Raw genomic sequence first — 16,978 nt, forward strand, 5'->3', positions numbered from 1 at the left:
TCTTTTTTTTTTTTTTTTCTCATGGGGCAAATTGTTTGTGAATTCTATGACCTTTGACAATACAGTTATTTCTTCCACAAATGATACGTACGTTTCTTTTCTTTTGCTTAGCGTCAACTGTTCCCTCTTTCCCTCTCTTTCCCTCCCATCCATTGCTGCCATTGAGTTGCTTAGTTTCTATATCCATTTTTGACATTGTAAAAAGCCTGTTTTCTCTCCTGCAGAGTGGAGCAGATGTGCATTCAGATTAAAGAAGTTGGAGACCGTGTCAGCTACATAAAAAGATCACTACAGTCCTTAGATTCTCAAATTGGACATCTGCAAGACCTTTCAGCCCTGACAGTAGATACACTAAAAACACTCACTGCCCAGAAAGCTTCTGAAGCGAGCAAAGTTCACAATGAGATCACAAGAGAATTGAGTATTTCCAAACATTTGGCTCAAAATCTTATAGATGATGGTCCCACAAGACCTGTGTGGAAAAAACACAGTGCTGTAAATACACTGAGCTCCTCCCTTCCTCAAGGTGATCTTGAAAGTAATAATCCTTTTCTTTCTAATATGTTCATGAAAGATGAAAAAGATCCTCACTATACCATATTTGGTCAAGAGTTGCCTGTAATCCCCCAGAGAAAAGAATTTGGTTTTCCAGAGGCTGGTTCCTCTTGTGGTGCCTTATTCCCAAGTGCGATTTCTCCTCCAGAACTGCGACAGAGACGACATGGGATAGAAATCTTAAAATTATTTAATAAAACTCAAAAATTAGGCAGTTCACCTAATAGCACACCACATCTGTCATCCCCACCAACCAAATTTTCTGTTAGCACCCCCTCCCAACCAAGTTGCAAAAGCCACTTGGAAACCATAACCAAAGATCAAGAAACTGTCTTCTCCAAAGTTGCAGAAGGAGATAATATAGAATTCGGAGCATTTGTAGGTAAGTTTGGCAAACTCATTAGTATGTCATTACTCTTCATTTGAAAAATCTATTACCTTAGAAAAATAATAAGCAGGCTGGGAAGGTGTCTCTGATAGAGTGCTTGCCTTGCATGCATGAGGCCCTGGGTTTGATTCCACAGTACCACATAAGCAGAAAAAGCTGGAAATGGTGCTGTGGCTCAAGTGGTAGAGCGCTAGCCTTGAGCTGAAGAGCTGAGGGACAAGCGCCCCAGGCCCTCTGACCGACAAAAAAAAAAAAGAGAGAAAAGAAAAAAGAAGACTAGCAAATTATTAAAGACATGTACTATGTGAAAAATGAATCATCTTTTCATATAGTTTTAAATACTTTAAAAGAATCAGAAGTAGGACAAATAAAATTTGGCTATAATACTTGGCATATATATCTCTGGTGGTTTACTGTAGTTACATAGGCTCTGTCTTTTGAATTTGTATATATCTTTAGTTGTATCAGTCAGTTGTCGAAAGGACCTCAGTGATTTGTATGTTAGGTACTCGGGAAACTACAGGAAGATACAGGGGTGGTGAGAAACAACTGGTAGAGAACAGTGTAATAGGGTAGCCATAATTTTTTTTATCCAAGCCAAATAGAATACTAATACATTAGATCAATAGAGAAATGCACCCAGATGCATATAGGTGGTACTAGGTTCTGAGCTAAAGGCCTTGTGCTTGCAAGGCAGATCAGCACTACTTAAGCCATGTCCTCAGTCCTTTTTACAGGAAAGGGAGTGTGTGTTAATCAGCCCATGTGAAATATTTACCTTAGGTATTGCACTAGGCTATATAAAAATACAAACTTTTCTATATGCAGTCTCTTTTAAAAACATACATTTACATGTGCTTGCTAATGTGTTACATGTGTGTATGTGTACATAGGTTTCATACTTTTTATTATAGTAAAAATAATTATCACCCTTTTTTTAAAAAGTTTTAAGCTATTCACTCATATCACATATTGGATTCCTTTAAAAGGCCTTTTAGCTTTTGTTAAAAGCTCAAGTACTAATCTTAATCTTCACCAGCTTCTTGGGAGATATTTTTAATATTCTCTAAAAAGCTAAATGAGTGCAAAGCCATTAGATGAGAATTACTTGGAAAAATGCGAAGTCATCAAAAACTGCTTGAAAACATTATTTTATTCTTATAGACTTCAGGCATAGTCATTATTTTGATATATAAGAAAAACTTACTATTGCAATTTTTTATGTTCTTCTGTTAAAGGGCACAGAGATAGTATGGATTTACAGAGGTTTAAAGAAAAATCAAACAAAATAAAAGAACTGTTATCTGTAAGTAAATTTACACAACTACATGTAACTTCACTTTTGTGATATTTGGTTCAAAGTGGAATTAGATTTCCTCTCAATAAAAGTACTATTTTAGCAGAGATTATCTCAATATGATTGCCCCAAATATTAGAAGCTATGCTTATTTTGAAGAAAAAAAAAAAAAAACAAAGCCAGGTATTGGCTCATGCCTATTATCCTGCCTATTCAGGAAGCTGAAATCTGGAAAGATTACTGTGTGAGGCCAGCCCCAGGCACAAAAGTCCACAAGACTCCATCTCCAGCCAGGCGCTGGTGGCTCACGCCTGTAATCCTAGCTACTCAGGAGGCTGAGATCTGAGGATCGCGGTTCAAAGCCAGCCCGGGCAGGAGAGACCATGAGACTCCTATCTCCAATAAACCACCAGAAAACTGGAAGTGGCGCTGTAGCTCAAGTGGTAGAGCGCTCGCCTTGAGCTGAAGAGCTGAGGGACAACACCCAGGCCCAGAGTTCAAGCCCCACGACCGACAAAAAAAAAAAAAAAAAAGACTCCATCTTCAAAGTCACTGAGGGAATGGTTCCAGTGGTAGAGCACCAGTCAAGCAACCCAAGCAAGTGTGAGGCCTAAGTTATAAAGTATATAGAAAAACGGGTACAGAAATAAGGTGTATTTTCTGCAAGAAAATTATTTCTGTGGCTTTCATAAATTAATTGTAGCTATTTAGCACCTCAAAGGTAATAATGTAGCTGTACCAAGACAGTTCAGGGAACCTAGAAATGCCTCAGACTCCTTTGTACCTTAAACAACTTATAGAAATGATCAACTTTCAAATACAGTACAAAAAGATTTCCTAAAGATAAAGGTAGATATTATTAGCTTGGAACTTAATTAGCAAGTATTTGTAAATTAAGAAGTAATGATTATATCAAGTTCTTTCTGTATTTGCCTTAAAGTTGGAAAATAATTGCATGATTTTCTTGCCTCAAACAGGAACAGCAGGATGATACAAGAAACACGATTATGGAATATTCAAATATGCCTAAATATCAGGTAAAGTCTCATCAATGAATGTAGGAATCAGAAACTCTGCTAAACATTACATAAGACTTCAGATGAGGGAAATATCTATAAATTCAGAGAACCTATCATGAAATCATAGCTTGCACATTTTTATTTATTTATTTTTGCCAATCCTGGGGCTTGAACTAGGGCCTGGGCAGTGTCCCTGAGCTGCATTTGCTCAATGCCAGCACTCTTACTTGAGCCACAGCACCACTTCCAGCCTTTTCTGTTTAAAGGAATAGAACCCAGGGCTTCGTGCATGCTAGGCAGGCACTCTCCCACTAAGCCACATTCCCAGCTCTTGCTGTGTTTTTGAACCATGTTAATCCTGAGGCATAGATTGAGGGACTCAGAACAGTGGTGTGAGATTTAGTTGGATTCTTTTTAATACCATGTTATGCTATATTTACAGAGTGATACTCCTGAAACCACATCGAAGCATGTGAGTTCTCATACTGGGTTTCCTGAATGCCATAAGACCTCTGTTTCTCCTCGCTCAGAGCAAGGTGAGTAGGCTGACTTTGAAACCTCTGGGCTCCAGATAGATATGTATTTGTCAACACCTGTGTCAGAAGATTCTGGTCCATCCATAGTTGTTACTGGAGCCATGGGATAATAAGCCATAGGTAATCTTAACATTCTAATAACTTTAATCTGTAAATGTAAGATACAAAGATTTACTTTTTTCCTCATACAGATGTAATCTGTATCATCTATTTCACATTTTTCTTCACTATTAAAAAAAATCTGATATAGGCTGGGAAGGTAGCTCAGTGGTAGAGCGCTTGCCTTACATGCATGAGGCCCTGGGTTCGATTCCCCAGCACCACATAAGCAGAAAAAGCCGAAAGTGGTGCTGTGTCTCAAGTGGTAGAGCACTAGCCTTGAGCCAAAGAGCTCAGAAATAACGTCCAGGCCCAGAGTTCAGGCCCCACGACCAGAAAAAAAAAAAAAATCTGATATGTTTGTTGGTTTGAAATTAAAATATATTACTTTATAAATTCTTTCTCTTACCCCACATACACTCTTTTAATTGTTTGCTGCTTTGTATTTTTTCATTGTTTTCTGCTTCATATTCTTAATTATTATTAGTATTGTTATGTAGTTGTACAAAGAGGTTAAAGTTCCGTAAGTCACGTTACAAGTATAATGCTCTTTTTTTTGGGGGGGGGGGGGTCCGGTCGTGGGCCTGAACTCTGGACCTGGGCGCTGTCCCTCAGCTCTTCAGCTCAAGGCTAGCGCTCTACCACTTGAGCCACAGCGCCACTTCCGGCTTTTTTCTTTTTGCTTATGTACTGAGGAATGGAACCCAGGGCCTCAGGCCTGCAAGGCAAGCGCTCTACCACTGAGCCACCTTCCCAGCCCCAAGTATAATGCTTTTTGATCCATGTCACTGCTTTCATCATTCTCCCCATTTTTCCTTTTCCCATCCCTTTCATCAAGTTACATAGTTGAGTTTTTACATAATATACATTGAATATAATCACTGCATTTGCTCACCCTTCCTCCCTCCATGTGTGTGTCTTCCTCTTTGACCTCCCCCACAAAATATATTTCTACTTCCTGGTACTTGTTTTGATAAACAATACATTAGTTCAGAGGCATTGCACCTTGGACTCATCCCATAAGTATACCTTTTTTTTTTTTTTTTTTTTTGTCAGTTGTGGGGCTTGAACTCAGCCTGGGCGCTGTCCCTGCGCTCTTCAGCTCAAGGCGAGCGCTCTACTGCTTGAGCCACAGCATCACTTTCAGTTTTCTAGTGGTTTATTGGAGATGAAAGTCTCATGGACTTTCCTGCCTGGGCTGGCTTTGAACTCCAGTCCTGAGATTTCAGCCTCCTGAGTAGCTAGGATTACAGGCATGAGCCACCAGCACCAGGCTTAAGTATACCATTCTTTAGTTGGTTTATGTATATATTCATATTCCATTTTTAGATGTATTTTGCACAACTAATATTTCACTAAATATATGTGGTGGTATGTCTATATATCTATTTTTTCCTTCCTTCCTTCCTTCCTTCCTTCCTTCCTTCCTTCCTTCCTTCCTTCCTTCTGTCCTTCCATCCTTCCGTCCTTCCTTCTGTCCTTCCTTGGTTTGATTATATCATCCAGGCTGGTCTCAAAGTCCTCTACTCAAGCAGTCCTCTTGTCTCGGCTTCCCCACAGATACACATTATTCCTACCTGGCATTGCTTTCTTGAGGGTAGAGGTCAAAATTTGTGAAAGGTAGAATAATTAAGGAAATAGTATTACCTGTTTACTATCACATTTATTTTTTAGATTTTTTTTTTTGGGGGGGTGGGTAATGCTGAATTCAACAGTATGTATCCTGATTAAGTTGGGCTCATTCCTGATTCAAGTTGGCTTAGCATTAAAAATAGAATTATTCTGATGCATGATATTAACAGATTCAAGCTTAAAAAACATAAGGTTATTTCAGTAGCTATACAGTACACAAAAGGCATCTGGTAAAATTCAGCATCTAAATTGACCTATGCTCTCAGTCTTTTCACTTTTATTATTTTGGGAGATCTCTGCCTTTTTGGACTATGATCCTCCTACCTACATCTTCCATTTAGCTAGAATTAGAGACATGTGCCCCTTGCCTGGCTCAAAGTTATCATCCATATTTACTGCAACATTTGTTACTATAGCAAGATATTGAAAACAAACCAGAACCCACAAGAAAGAATTTGTCTAAGTATATTATTGTATATCTATGATATGAAATTAAAAGTAATATCAACAATTAATAGGGGAAGTTGTTTGTATACTCCTAATCTCTAAACTGAAGTTTTTAAAAGCCAAACAGGAGTTTGGAGCCATCCTGATCATAATAGCAAGAACTTGTCTCTTTAGAACAAACAAAAAAACACAGGCACAAAAAACTGAAGATGCATAGCATATATTATGCTATTTATATGGAAAAGAAGAAGGGTATTTGAGGGAAAATATGCACACCATACATAGATTAAACAATTTGGATTTGGGAAAAAGAGAAAAAGGTTTTTTTTTTTATTTTGTACACTTGTCCCTTAATGCCTTTTTACAATAATGTGAGTAATTTATTCAAAATAGATTGAAGGCCTGGGAAGGGGGCTCAGTGGTAGAGTGCTTGCCAGCTGTGGCTCTAGTTGTAGAGCGCTAGCCTTGAGCTGAAGAGCTGAGGGACAGCGCCCAGGCCCAGAGTTCAGGCCTCATGACTGACAAAAACAAAACAAAAAAATAGATTGAAAAATCATTGTGTTTAGCAGTATTGGAAGACAGCAAATTATTTTACAAAGGTTGTATTATATCTTAAAAACACTTTGTGCTTGGTGAGTTAGTACTAAATAAACTTGAGTTGTCTGACTTTATATCTTTTTAAATTTCCTTTTAGCAGAAAGCAGTAGAACTGTATCTACAGAAGACACTCCTGTAGTAGATTCCAAAGCAGCTTTGCTACCGGTATGTACATTTCGATTTAAAAAGTGCATATTTATAACGAAGACTTAAAAGATGATATTAGTATATGTAAAATTGTATCTAGCTTTCAAAGAAAATTATCTTACACCACTGATTTCACGAACACAGGTATAGAATACTGATTTCGTGAATACGGGTATAAAACACTTGTTTATGCAGTGAAGTCAGATTTTTAGGAAAAGAAGGCAGAATCTGTTTTCGTTTGAGGAAAAACTAATTATATGAACTCATTCCTAGACAGCTAATTTTTCATTTTACAAACTCCCTTTCACAAAGCAGACTAGGAACTGAGACAGATATCTCAGGAGAAAAAGCAAGATGCTCCTTTATGGTCAGATATGTACAAATCAGTGCTCATACTGGGATAAATAAAATTGTAACTTGATAGAGTTTTTTTGTTAAAAATCATGATTTTAAATCGGGCATTGATGGCTGTTGTATACCTGTAATTGTAGCACTTTAAGATCAAGGCTTGGGCAGGAGGATTTCTGCTCAAGGCTAGCCTACGTCACATAGCAAGATCATCTCAAAAAGTAACAAACAGGCTGGGAATGTGACTTAGCAGTAGAGTGCTTTCCTAGCATGCATGAACAAAAAAGGCTATAAGTAGCACTCAAGTGGTAGAATGCTAGCCTTGAGCAAAAAAAGAATCTCAGGGACAGTGCCCAGGACCTGAGTTTAAGCCCCAGGACTGGCAAAAATAAAATAACAGCCAGGTGCCAGTGGCTCAGAGACTAAGATCTGAGGATCCTGTTCAAAAGCCAGCCTGGGCAGAGAAGTCCATGAGACTCTTTATTTCCAATTTACCACCAAAAAGCCAAAAGTGAAGCAGTGGCTCAATTGGTAGAGTACTAACCTTGAACAAAAAGAGCTTGGGGACAGCACCCATGCCTTGAGATCAAGCCCCATGACCACCCCTCACTCCACCCCCAATAAAAAAGGAATATATAGAACATTAGGTAAGGAAAAGATAACTTTAAAAAGAATGGCAGGCCAGGTACTGGTGGCTCATGCCTATAATCCTAGCTATTCAGGAGGCTGAAATCTGAGGATAGGTGTTTGAAACTAACTCAGATAAAAAAGCTTAAGAGGCTCTTGTCTCCAATTAAACACCAGAAAAGCCAGAAGTGGAGCTGTGGCTCAAGTGGTTGAGAGCATAATAACTTGAGCATAATAATAAAGGACAACACTCAAGTCCTGAGTTCAGTCCCCAAAATCAGTGTAGACACACGAGACACACACACACACATAGCAGACTGCCAGATACAAGAAAGTACAGAAACAAGACAAGGCATATCTGAATAGAGAATTATTCAAAATGGACTAGAGTACAACACTGATACAAGTAGTCGTTAGAAAGAAAAAAGACGGGGCTGGGAAGGTGGCTCAGTGGTAAAGCACTTGCCTTGCAATGCATGCGGCCCTGGGTTCGATTCCTCAGCACCACATAAGAAAAAAGCCGGAAGTGGTGGTGGTAGAATGCTAGTCTTGAGCTGAAGAGCTGAGGCTCAGTGCCCAGGCCCAGAATTCAAGCCCCACGATGGACAAGGGAAAAAAAAAGGGGGGAAAAATAATGTTTGCAGACAACATTGCCATGCTGTAAATTACTTAGTATTAGCTATTATTTAAGCCAGGAGCCAGTGGCTCACACCTGTAATACTAGCTAGTTAGGATGCTGAGATCTGAGAATCAGGTTCAAAGCTACCCTGGGCAGAAAAGTCCATGAGACTCTTACCTCCAATTAACCACTCAGAAAATGGGAAGTGGCTTAGTGGCTCCAGTGGTAGAATGCTAGCATTGAGCTGAAGAGCTGAGAGACAGCTCCCAGGCCCAGAGTTCAAGCCCTATGACCAACCCAAAAAAAAAGACAAAAATACTTTTTACTGAGAGAATACATTGAATTTAAGGAAATATGAATGAATTAAGACTTTCAATATAAAAATTCAAATTCAACAAATATAAGTTCCAAGCTAAGGAAATAAAAAGTTCTTACCTTAGAAACATAAACTGAAGAAAAAAAACTATAGTGAGATGCTACAGGTGTTTAGTGATTGTCTTTGAATATTCATAATTTTATGAGTTTAATTTTTGTGCTTATACTTTAATTTGGGGGGAGCAAGAAGCATGTATTTTAAATCATGGAAACATGATTTGAGGAGAATAATATCACCATCAAAGAATTTGAAGAACTAGAAAAATAGGAAATAACATTTCTGAAATTGGTCCATCTTTTGATAGCCATATAATTTATTATTTTACTAAATTGAATGAAAGAAAAATTTGAAAAGTATTAGTCCTTTGTTCTTAAAAAAAATACTAAAACAGCTGGATACTGGTGACTCACGCCTGTAATCTTAGCTACTCAGGAGACTGAGATCTGAGGATGTGGTTCAAAGCCAGCCTGGGGAGGAATATCTGTGAGAATCTTACCTCCAATTAACCACCAGAAAACAAGTGGCACTGTGGCTCAAGAGGTAGCACTTTCACCTTGAGCTGAAGAGCTGAGGGTCAGTGCCTGGGTCCAGAGTCTAAGCCCCATGACCAGCTAAATAAATAAATAAAATAAACCAAAACAGTGGTAAACAACACTGGTGTTTTAGATTATTGCTTCATCTAGGGCTGTGAAGGTGGCTCAGTAGTAGAGTGCTTGCCTTGCATGCATGAGGCCCTGGGTTCAATTCCTCAGCACCACATAAGCAGAACAAAAGAGAAGTGGGGCTGAGGCTCAAGTGGTAGAAGACTAGCCTTCAGCTGAAGAGCTGAGGGACAGTGCCCAGGCCCAGAGTTCAGGCCCCACGACCGACCAAAAATAAATAAATAAAAAGATTATTGCTTGATCTAGAGTTTATGTCTTTACATTTTTGTTTTGTGTTTGGTTTTGACTAAAGGATTGGTTACAAGAAAGACCATCAAACAGAGAAATGTAAGTAAGTCTTTTCTCATCATTAACCTAAAAGATATATTAGACCTAAGTTTAATTTACACCGAGTTTAACACACACACACTGAAACTCTGGGAATAGAATGATTCCCTGGCCAGGCATGGTAGTACACATTGGTAATCAAGAAGTAGAAGCCAGGAGGAACATGAGTTTGAAGCCAGGCCAGGTATTTCCAGTAAAAAAATAATTTAAAAGCCTCCATTATTTCCCATACCTATTATAAATAAATATATGAACATTTGGAGGAAATTTTCAACCTTAGAAATTGAGTGCTGCAAAACATGTTTAACTCTTCTTTCTTTTCCCATCAGTTCTAGTATGTCTAGAATGCTGGAACATTATTTCAAGCATTGTACAAGTATTGGAATAAATAACCATAAATAAGAAATCATAAAATAATTCATCCTGTTTTCAACTTCAGTTTGGCACCTAATAATAATATTTATGCAAGCTGAAACTGGAGATAAAAGTTGTGGGCCAGTAGATATATGTGACTATATATATATACCTTACATATGGGTTAGAAGTGGCTAAAGATAATGGTAAAGAAATTCTTTAACAATAGTTCATTAAGGGGTCTGAATAACCTTGCAATTTTTTTTTAAAAAGTGACAGGACAGAATTGTGGTACAGCTTATATTGTATATATTTTTTGTTTTCTTAGGCCATCTGAAGAAGGAACATTAAATGGTAAGTCCATATGGTAGGTTTTAATGCAAAAAAAAGTCACAAATGACCCACATTCCTAGGCAAGGCCTTTTAAACTTCAAGTCTGAAAAGTTGAAAATTGTTCTATCATATAGTCCTTCCTCCTCCCCACCTCCCCGGTTGTGGGACTTGAACTCTGGGTCTGGGCCTTGTCCCTGAGCCCGTCAGCTCACTCTGCCACTTTGAGCCACAGCAACACTTGCAGTTTTCTGATGGTTAATTGGAGATTAGAGTTTCACAGACATTTCTGCCTGAGCGGGCTTTGAACCTTGATCCTCAGGTCTCAGCCTCTTGAGTAGCTAGGGTTACAGGAGTGAGCCACTGGAGCCCAGCTACTCCTTTAATAATAGATGCTTCACAAACACTGAACCAGTCTGTGAATGATTGTGTCTCTATGTCACCACCTTCTATTTATCAGCACCCAGAGGCAGACTTTTGTAAATTACGGCAGCTTCTTTTTGGGGGGGGAGGGAGGGCAGTCATGGAGTTTGAAATCTGGACCTAGGCGCTGTCCCTCAGCTCCTCAGCTCAAGGCTAGCGCTCTACCACTTGAGCCACAGCACCACTTCCAGTTTTCTGGTGGTTAATTGGAAATAAGAGTGTCACGGACACTGTGGTTTTGAATCACAATCCTCAGATCTCAGCCTCTTGAATAGATAGGATAACAGGCGTGAACCACCAGCGCTCAGCTTACCCCCAGCTTCTTGCAACCCTGCCCCTAACACATGAATTCCTTTGCTGTATGCGGGTCATGCAGGGGTGGTTGGGGGTCGTAAGTGGAATCATGCAGTATGTACTATTTGTATTCCGCTTCTTTCTCTTGAGTGTTTTTGTTGTTATTGTTGTGCTGATCCTGGGGTTTGAACTCCGGGCCTGGGCACTGTCCCTAAGCTTTTTTGTTTAGGCTAGTGCTTGAGCCACAGCTCCACTTCTGACTTTTTGTGAGTTCATTGGAGGTGAGTTTCATGGACTTACCTGCCCAGGCTGGCTTTGAACTGTAATCCTCTGATATCAGCCTCCTGAGTAGCTAGGATTACAGGCATGAGCCAATGGCTCCTGGCTTTTACTGTGTTTTTATAAGATTTATCAACATTGTGTAGTGGTAGGTTGTGCATTCTTAGTATTGCATGGTGTTTCCTTGTTGGAGTGTATTAAACTTACCATATCTACACTTCAGTGGTCATTTTGGTAGTTCCCAGTGTCTGCTGTTAGGATTTCTGTTGCTGTTTGATAATGGAATTGCTGGGTACATGTGTTCACACTTGGTAGTTACTGTCAAATAGTTTTCAAGGTAGTTATACTAGTTTGAGCTTTCCCTGTAATTTTATTTTTGGTCTGTGTTCAACCATCCAAAAGGATTCTTTTAAAAGACTTGACCTTGTTACTCATCTGATTTACATTTTTTCCATTGCCATTCATTAAGGTCTAGGGTCCTTTCTCTGCAGGGAGTATTAAGCTCTTAAAATCTTCCCTACCCCTCACCCTTTCCTTTTTTTTTTTTTTTTTTTGGTCGGTCGTGGGGCTTGAACTCTGGGCTTGGGCACTGTCCCTCAACTCTTCAGCTCAAGGCGAGCACTCTACCACTTGAGCCACAGCGCCACTTCCGGTTTTCTAGTGGTTTAGTGGAGATAAGAGTCTCATGGACTTTCCTGCCCACAATCCTCCGATCTCAGCCTCCTGAGTAACTAGTATTACAGGCGTGAGCCACCAGTGCCTGGCCCCCTCATCTTTTTCATGGGTGCTTATATTCTCTCTCTCATTAGCATGCAACCTGGGTTGTGAACTTAAATCAGTTGTAGGGAATTTCTAGTATGATGGCATGTGCCTACAGAACTAGATTTTTTCTTTTTTCTTTTCTTTTCTTTTTTTTTCGTCAGTCCTGGGGCCTGAACTCTGGGTCCCTCAGCTCTTCAGCTCAAGGCTAGCGCACTACCACTTGAGCCACAGAGCCACTTCCAGCCTTTTCTGCTTATGTGGTGCTGAGGAAGCAAACCTAGGGCTTCATGCATTTCAGAATATTGTCTTCTCATGGTAGACCTGCTAAAATGGTTACATGACCAGTCTCTAAATCCAAAAGTCATTACATTTTCTTTCTGAGTGAATGCTGTGGAGGAACGTGTGCTGTTCCCTACCAGGTCACCAGGTCTAGCGGGTAGTCGCCCCTAGTGTAGCCTAATGGGATATATTAATACGGCACAGTGCAGACATCATGTTGAACTGGTTAATGAAATACATTTTAAATGACAATTTAATGATGAAAAACTTAACGCTCTCCTAGCCCTTGTTAAACAACCTCATTTATTTGCCTTCTTAGGTCTTGCTTCTCCATTTAAGCCAGTTTTGGATACAAATTACTATTATTCAGGTCAGTAATTTTAAAAACAAAATGTAGCAATGTTTTGAATCTTTGAGAGATTTCATTATTTCCCTTTGATTTTTATACAGCGGTGGAAAGAAATAACTTGATGAGGTTATCACAGAGCATTCCATTCACCCCTGTGCCTCCAAGAGGTAAATCCAAAACATAACCCTCAAATGGGAGAGGAACCCTTCACTCATTTTTAATTGTAACATGGAGTATGGGTGGGAAAGAAAGGAAAGGGAAGGGATCACACTAAGAAATACCAGCTTCAAACAGCATCTGCGGGATAAACATCTTTACCCTCTGTCCATGTTTTACATTTAGAGTTTTAGTTGCTGTCTGAAAGTTTATCTTAACTACCTTTTTTTTTTTTTTTGGCTGGTCCTGGGGCTTGACCTCGACCTAAGCAATGTCCCTGAGTCTCTTTGTGCTCAAGGCTAGCACTTTACCAGTTGAACCACAGTGCCCCTTCCGGTTTCTGGTGGCTAATTGGAGGCAAGAGTCTTACTTATGTTCCCAGGCAAAGCTCAGTCCTCAGATGTCAGCCTCCTAAGTAGCTAGGGCTAGAGATGTGAGATCCACCAGTGCCCAGCTAAAAGTACTTAACTTTTTTATTTTTTTGTCGGTCATGTGGCTTGAACTCTGGGCCTAGGCACTGTCCTTCAGCTCTTCAGCTCAAAAATAGCTATCTACCTCTTGAGCCATAGCACCACTTCTGGCTTTTTCTGTTTATGTGGTGCTGAGGAATCAAACCCAGGGCCTCATGCATGAGAGGCTAGCACTGAGCCACATTCCCAGCCCAGTCTTTAACTTTTAAACTACAGTTCAGAGATATTAAGGCAGTACATGTTTGGTTTTTTTTTCCTATAACTTGTCGCACTAAACTTCTCTTTGCACAACTGCCACTTAATGCATCTTCTCTTTAAACTTAATCACTGATGTCTGTAAATGTCTATTCTGTTTTGTCATTTTTAGAGTTCTGATTTGATCTTAAACTGTGTCCGTGTTTCAGGGGAGCCAGTCACAGTGTACCGTCTAGAGGAGAGTTCGCCCAGCATACTGAATAACAGCATGTCTTCTTGGTCACAGCTTGGCCTATGTGCCAAAATAGAGTTTTTAAGTAAAGAGGAGATGGGAGGAGGTTTACGGAGAGCTGTCAAAGTCCAGTGCACCTGGTCAGAGCATGATATCCTCAAATCTGGACATCTTTATATTATCAAATCTTTCCTTCCTGAGGTGATTAACACATGGTCTAGTATCTATAAAGAAGACACAGTTCTACATCTCTGTCTCAGAGTAAGTGCCAGGGAATATAAATGAGCTTCATATTTTCCCTTGTAAAGTGTTAATCAAAGAAAATCTCGGTTTAAATTCTGATCAGGTGTTTTCCCCACTTGTGTAGGAAATTCAGCAGCAGAGAGCAGCCCAGAAGCTCACGTTTGCATTCAATCAAATGAAGCCCAAGTCCATCCCATATTCCCCAAGGTAAACCTTTATATTTTCTGAGATGATTTGTAGATAGCAGCCTCTTCCAACCTTCAGTATTGATGTTGAATATTTGACTGTTACCATCTTGTACATCAATTAGACTCTTACTAACAAAACTGCTAGTAATATTTGTAACTGTTTTTCATAAGGTTCCTTGAAGTTTTCCTGCTGTATTGCCATTCAGCAGGACAGTGGTTTGCTGTAGAAGAATGTATGACTGGAGAATTTAGAAAATACAACAATAACAATGGCGATGAGATAATTCCAACTAATATTCTGGAAGAGATTATGCTAGCCTTTAGCCACTGGACTTATGAGTATACCAGAGGAGAGTTATTGGTACTTGATTTGCAAGGTACGTTTATTAAATTATTGAAAAGGTGATATTATGAAGTAGGGTCTTGCCTATAGTAACATCTCTATTTGGCAATTTGTGCAGAAATTTAATTAAAATATTAGACTAATGTGTTGATCATAATAATAGTTTAGCTATCAGATTTAAATGGTGTTATAATATAAATTATTTGTCTTTTTTTTGTATACATGTAAAGGTGTGGGTGAAAATTTGACTGACCCATCTGTGATAAAAGCGGAAGAAAAGAGGTAATAAGTTTTAACAACTTTTGGGGCTGGGAATGTGGCTTAGTGGTAGAGTTCTTGCCTAGTATACATGAAGCCCTAGATTTGATTGCTCAGTACCACAGAAAAAGCCGGAATTAGCGCTGTTGTGACTCAAATGGTAGAGCACTAGCCTTGAGCAAAAGAATCTCAGGGACAGGGGCTGGGAAGGTGGCTCAGTGGTAGAACGCTTGTCTTGCATGCCTGAGGCCCAGGGTTCGATTCCTCAGCACCACATAAGCAAAAAAAAAAAAAAAAAAGAATCTCAGGGACAGTGCCAAGGATCTGAGTTCAAGTCCTAGGACTGGCAAAAATAAATAAAAATGAACAACTTTTAAGGCATAGTTTGATAAGTTCAAATTCGCTTCTTTTTCTTTTTTAAACTACCAATTCCACAGATCCTCTGATATGGTTTTTGGCCCAGCCAATCTAGGAGAAGATGCAATCAAAAACTTTAGGGCAAAACATCACTGTAATTCTTGTTGCCGAAAGCTTAAACTTCCAGGTAAGAATTTTCTTCTATTTTTGTTTCTTGAGACAATGTCACTTTGTAGTATAGGTTGGCATTCGACTTGAGATCCTCTTATCTCAGCCTCATAAGAGGTTGATCTGCAGACATGTGCAACACAGACATGTGCCATCATAGCTAGCCTTAACATTTTCTTATTTTTTAATCAGTATGTATAAATTTTTTTTTTTTTTTTTTTTTTTTGGTCGGCCATGGGGCACTTGAACTCTGGGCTTGGGCGCTGTCCTTCAGCTCTTCAGCTCAAGGCGAGCGCTCTACCACTTGAGCTACAGCGCCACTTCCGGTTTTCTGGTGGTTTATTGGAGATAGTCTCACGTTCTCTCCTGCCCGGGCTGGCTTTGAACCGCGATCCTCAGATCTCAGCCTCCTGAGTAGCTAGGATTATAGGCGTGAGCCACCAGCACCCGGCTAGTATGTATAAATTATTAACCAAGCCAGTTACTACAATACCTCCCAAGGCCAGCAATAAATATACCTTGTTACTTAGGTGTATTTTTTTCTTTATTTAGAAAAACACAAAGTTGGGCTGGGAAGGTGGCTCAGTGGTTGAGTGCTTGCCTTGCATGCATGAGGCCCTGGGTTCGATTCCTCAGCAGAAAAAGCTGGAAATGGTGCCATGGCTCAAGTGGTAGAGCTCTAGCTTTGAGCTGAAGAACTAAGGGACAGACCCAGACCCAGAGTTCAGGCCCCTCGACAGACAAGAGAAAAAGAAAAACACAAAGTTGTGTTCTGCAGGCTGCCAGTAGTTTTGCTAGGTGTCGATGGTAGAATAGTGAAGCAACAAACATGATCTCTGACTCATGGGGTTTAGTCAGATGTCAAATTGAACATTAGCAGAAATATACTACTGATAAATTCTAGAGATTAAAAACAAAACACAGCTGGCATCAGTGGCTCATGCCTGTAATCCTAGTTAATCTGGAGGCTGAGATCTGAGGATTCCGGTTCAAAGCCAGCCCTTGCAGGTAAGGCCATGAGGCTCTTTTTTTTTTTGTCGGTCGTGGGGCTTGAACTCTGGGACTGGGAGCTGTCCCTCAGCTCTTCAGCTCAAGGCGAGCGCTCTACCACTTGAGCTACAGCGCCACTTCTGGTTTTCTGGTGGTTTTTTGGAGATAGGAGTCTCACGGTCTCTCCTGCCCGGGCTGGCTTTGAACCACAATCCTCAGATCTCAGCCTCCTGAGTAGCTAGGATTACAGGCGTGAGCCACCAGCGCCCGGCTGCCATGAGACTCTTATTGCCAGTAATCCACCAGAAAACCGGTGGGCCTGTGGCTCAACTGGTAGAATGCTTTGCCTTGAGCTGAAGAGCTGAGGGTCAGAGCCTAGGCCCAGAGTCAAGCCCCATGACCAAAAAAAACCCCACAGTGTTGGATAGATATAAAGTAAGTCACTTAAAGGTCTGGGAATGGTCATCTTTGCCTAGATTTAATGATTAACTAGACTATTAAGGGCTGGGAAGGTGGCTCAGTGGTAGAGCGCTTGCCTTGCATGCAAGCACCACATAAGCAAAAGGAAAAAAGCCGGAAGTGGCGCTGTGGCTCAAGTGGTAGAGCACTAGCCTTGAGCTGAAGAGCTGAGG

The 16,978-nt window shown here is 40.1% G+C and overlaps 1 protein-coding gene across 2 annotated transcripts in view; it reads left to right on the plus strand.

Moving 5' to 3' along the window:
* LOC138804113 (transient receptor potential cation channel subfamily M member 7-like) overlaps positions 1-16,978 on the plus strand; it is an 84,241-nt gene that overhangs the window by 61,152 nt on the left and 6,111 nt on the right. Inside the window, exons 26-39 of one of the 2 annotated variants that reach the window (XM_069988374.1) lie at positions 225-937; positions 2,182-2,249; positions 3,218-3,277; positions 3,702-3,795; positions 6,668-6,735; positions 9,642-9,676; positions 10,359-10,384; positions 12,717-12,767; positions 12,848-12,913; positions 13,777-14,060; positions 14,167-14,249; positions 14,402-14,607; positions 14,804-14,855; positions 15,269-15,375. In XM_069988374.1, coding sequence (XP_069844475.1) covers positions 225-937; positions 2,182-2,249; positions 3,218-3,277; positions 3,702-3,795; positions 6,668-6,735; positions 9,642-9,676; positions 10,359-10,384; positions 12,717-12,767; positions 12,848-12,913; positions 13,777-14,060; positions 14,167-14,249; positions 14,402-14,607; positions 14,804-14,855; positions 15,269-15,375 — 1,913 coding nt within the window. The remainder of the gene's footprint in view (positions 1-224; positions 938-2,181; positions 2,250-3,217; positions 3,278-3,701; positions 3,796-6,667; positions 6,736-9,641; positions 9,677-10,358; positions 10,385-12,716; positions 12,768-12,847; positions 12,914-13,776; positions 14,061-14,166; positions 14,250-14,401; positions 14,608-14,803; positions 14,856-15,268; positions 15,376-16,978) is intronic. The other variant, XM_069988375.1, reaches the window with a different exon arrangement.

The sequence above is a fragment of the Dipodomys merriami genome, unplaced genomic scaffold, assembly GCF_024711535.1.
Source record: "Dipodomys merriami isolate MVZ:Mamm:240054 unplaced genomic scaffold, mDipMer1.0.p SCAF_357, whole genome shotgun sequence".
Classification (NCBI taxonomy): domain Eukaryota; kingdom Metazoa; phylum Chordata; class Mammalia; order Rodentia; family Heteromyidae; genus Dipodomys; species Dipodomys merriami.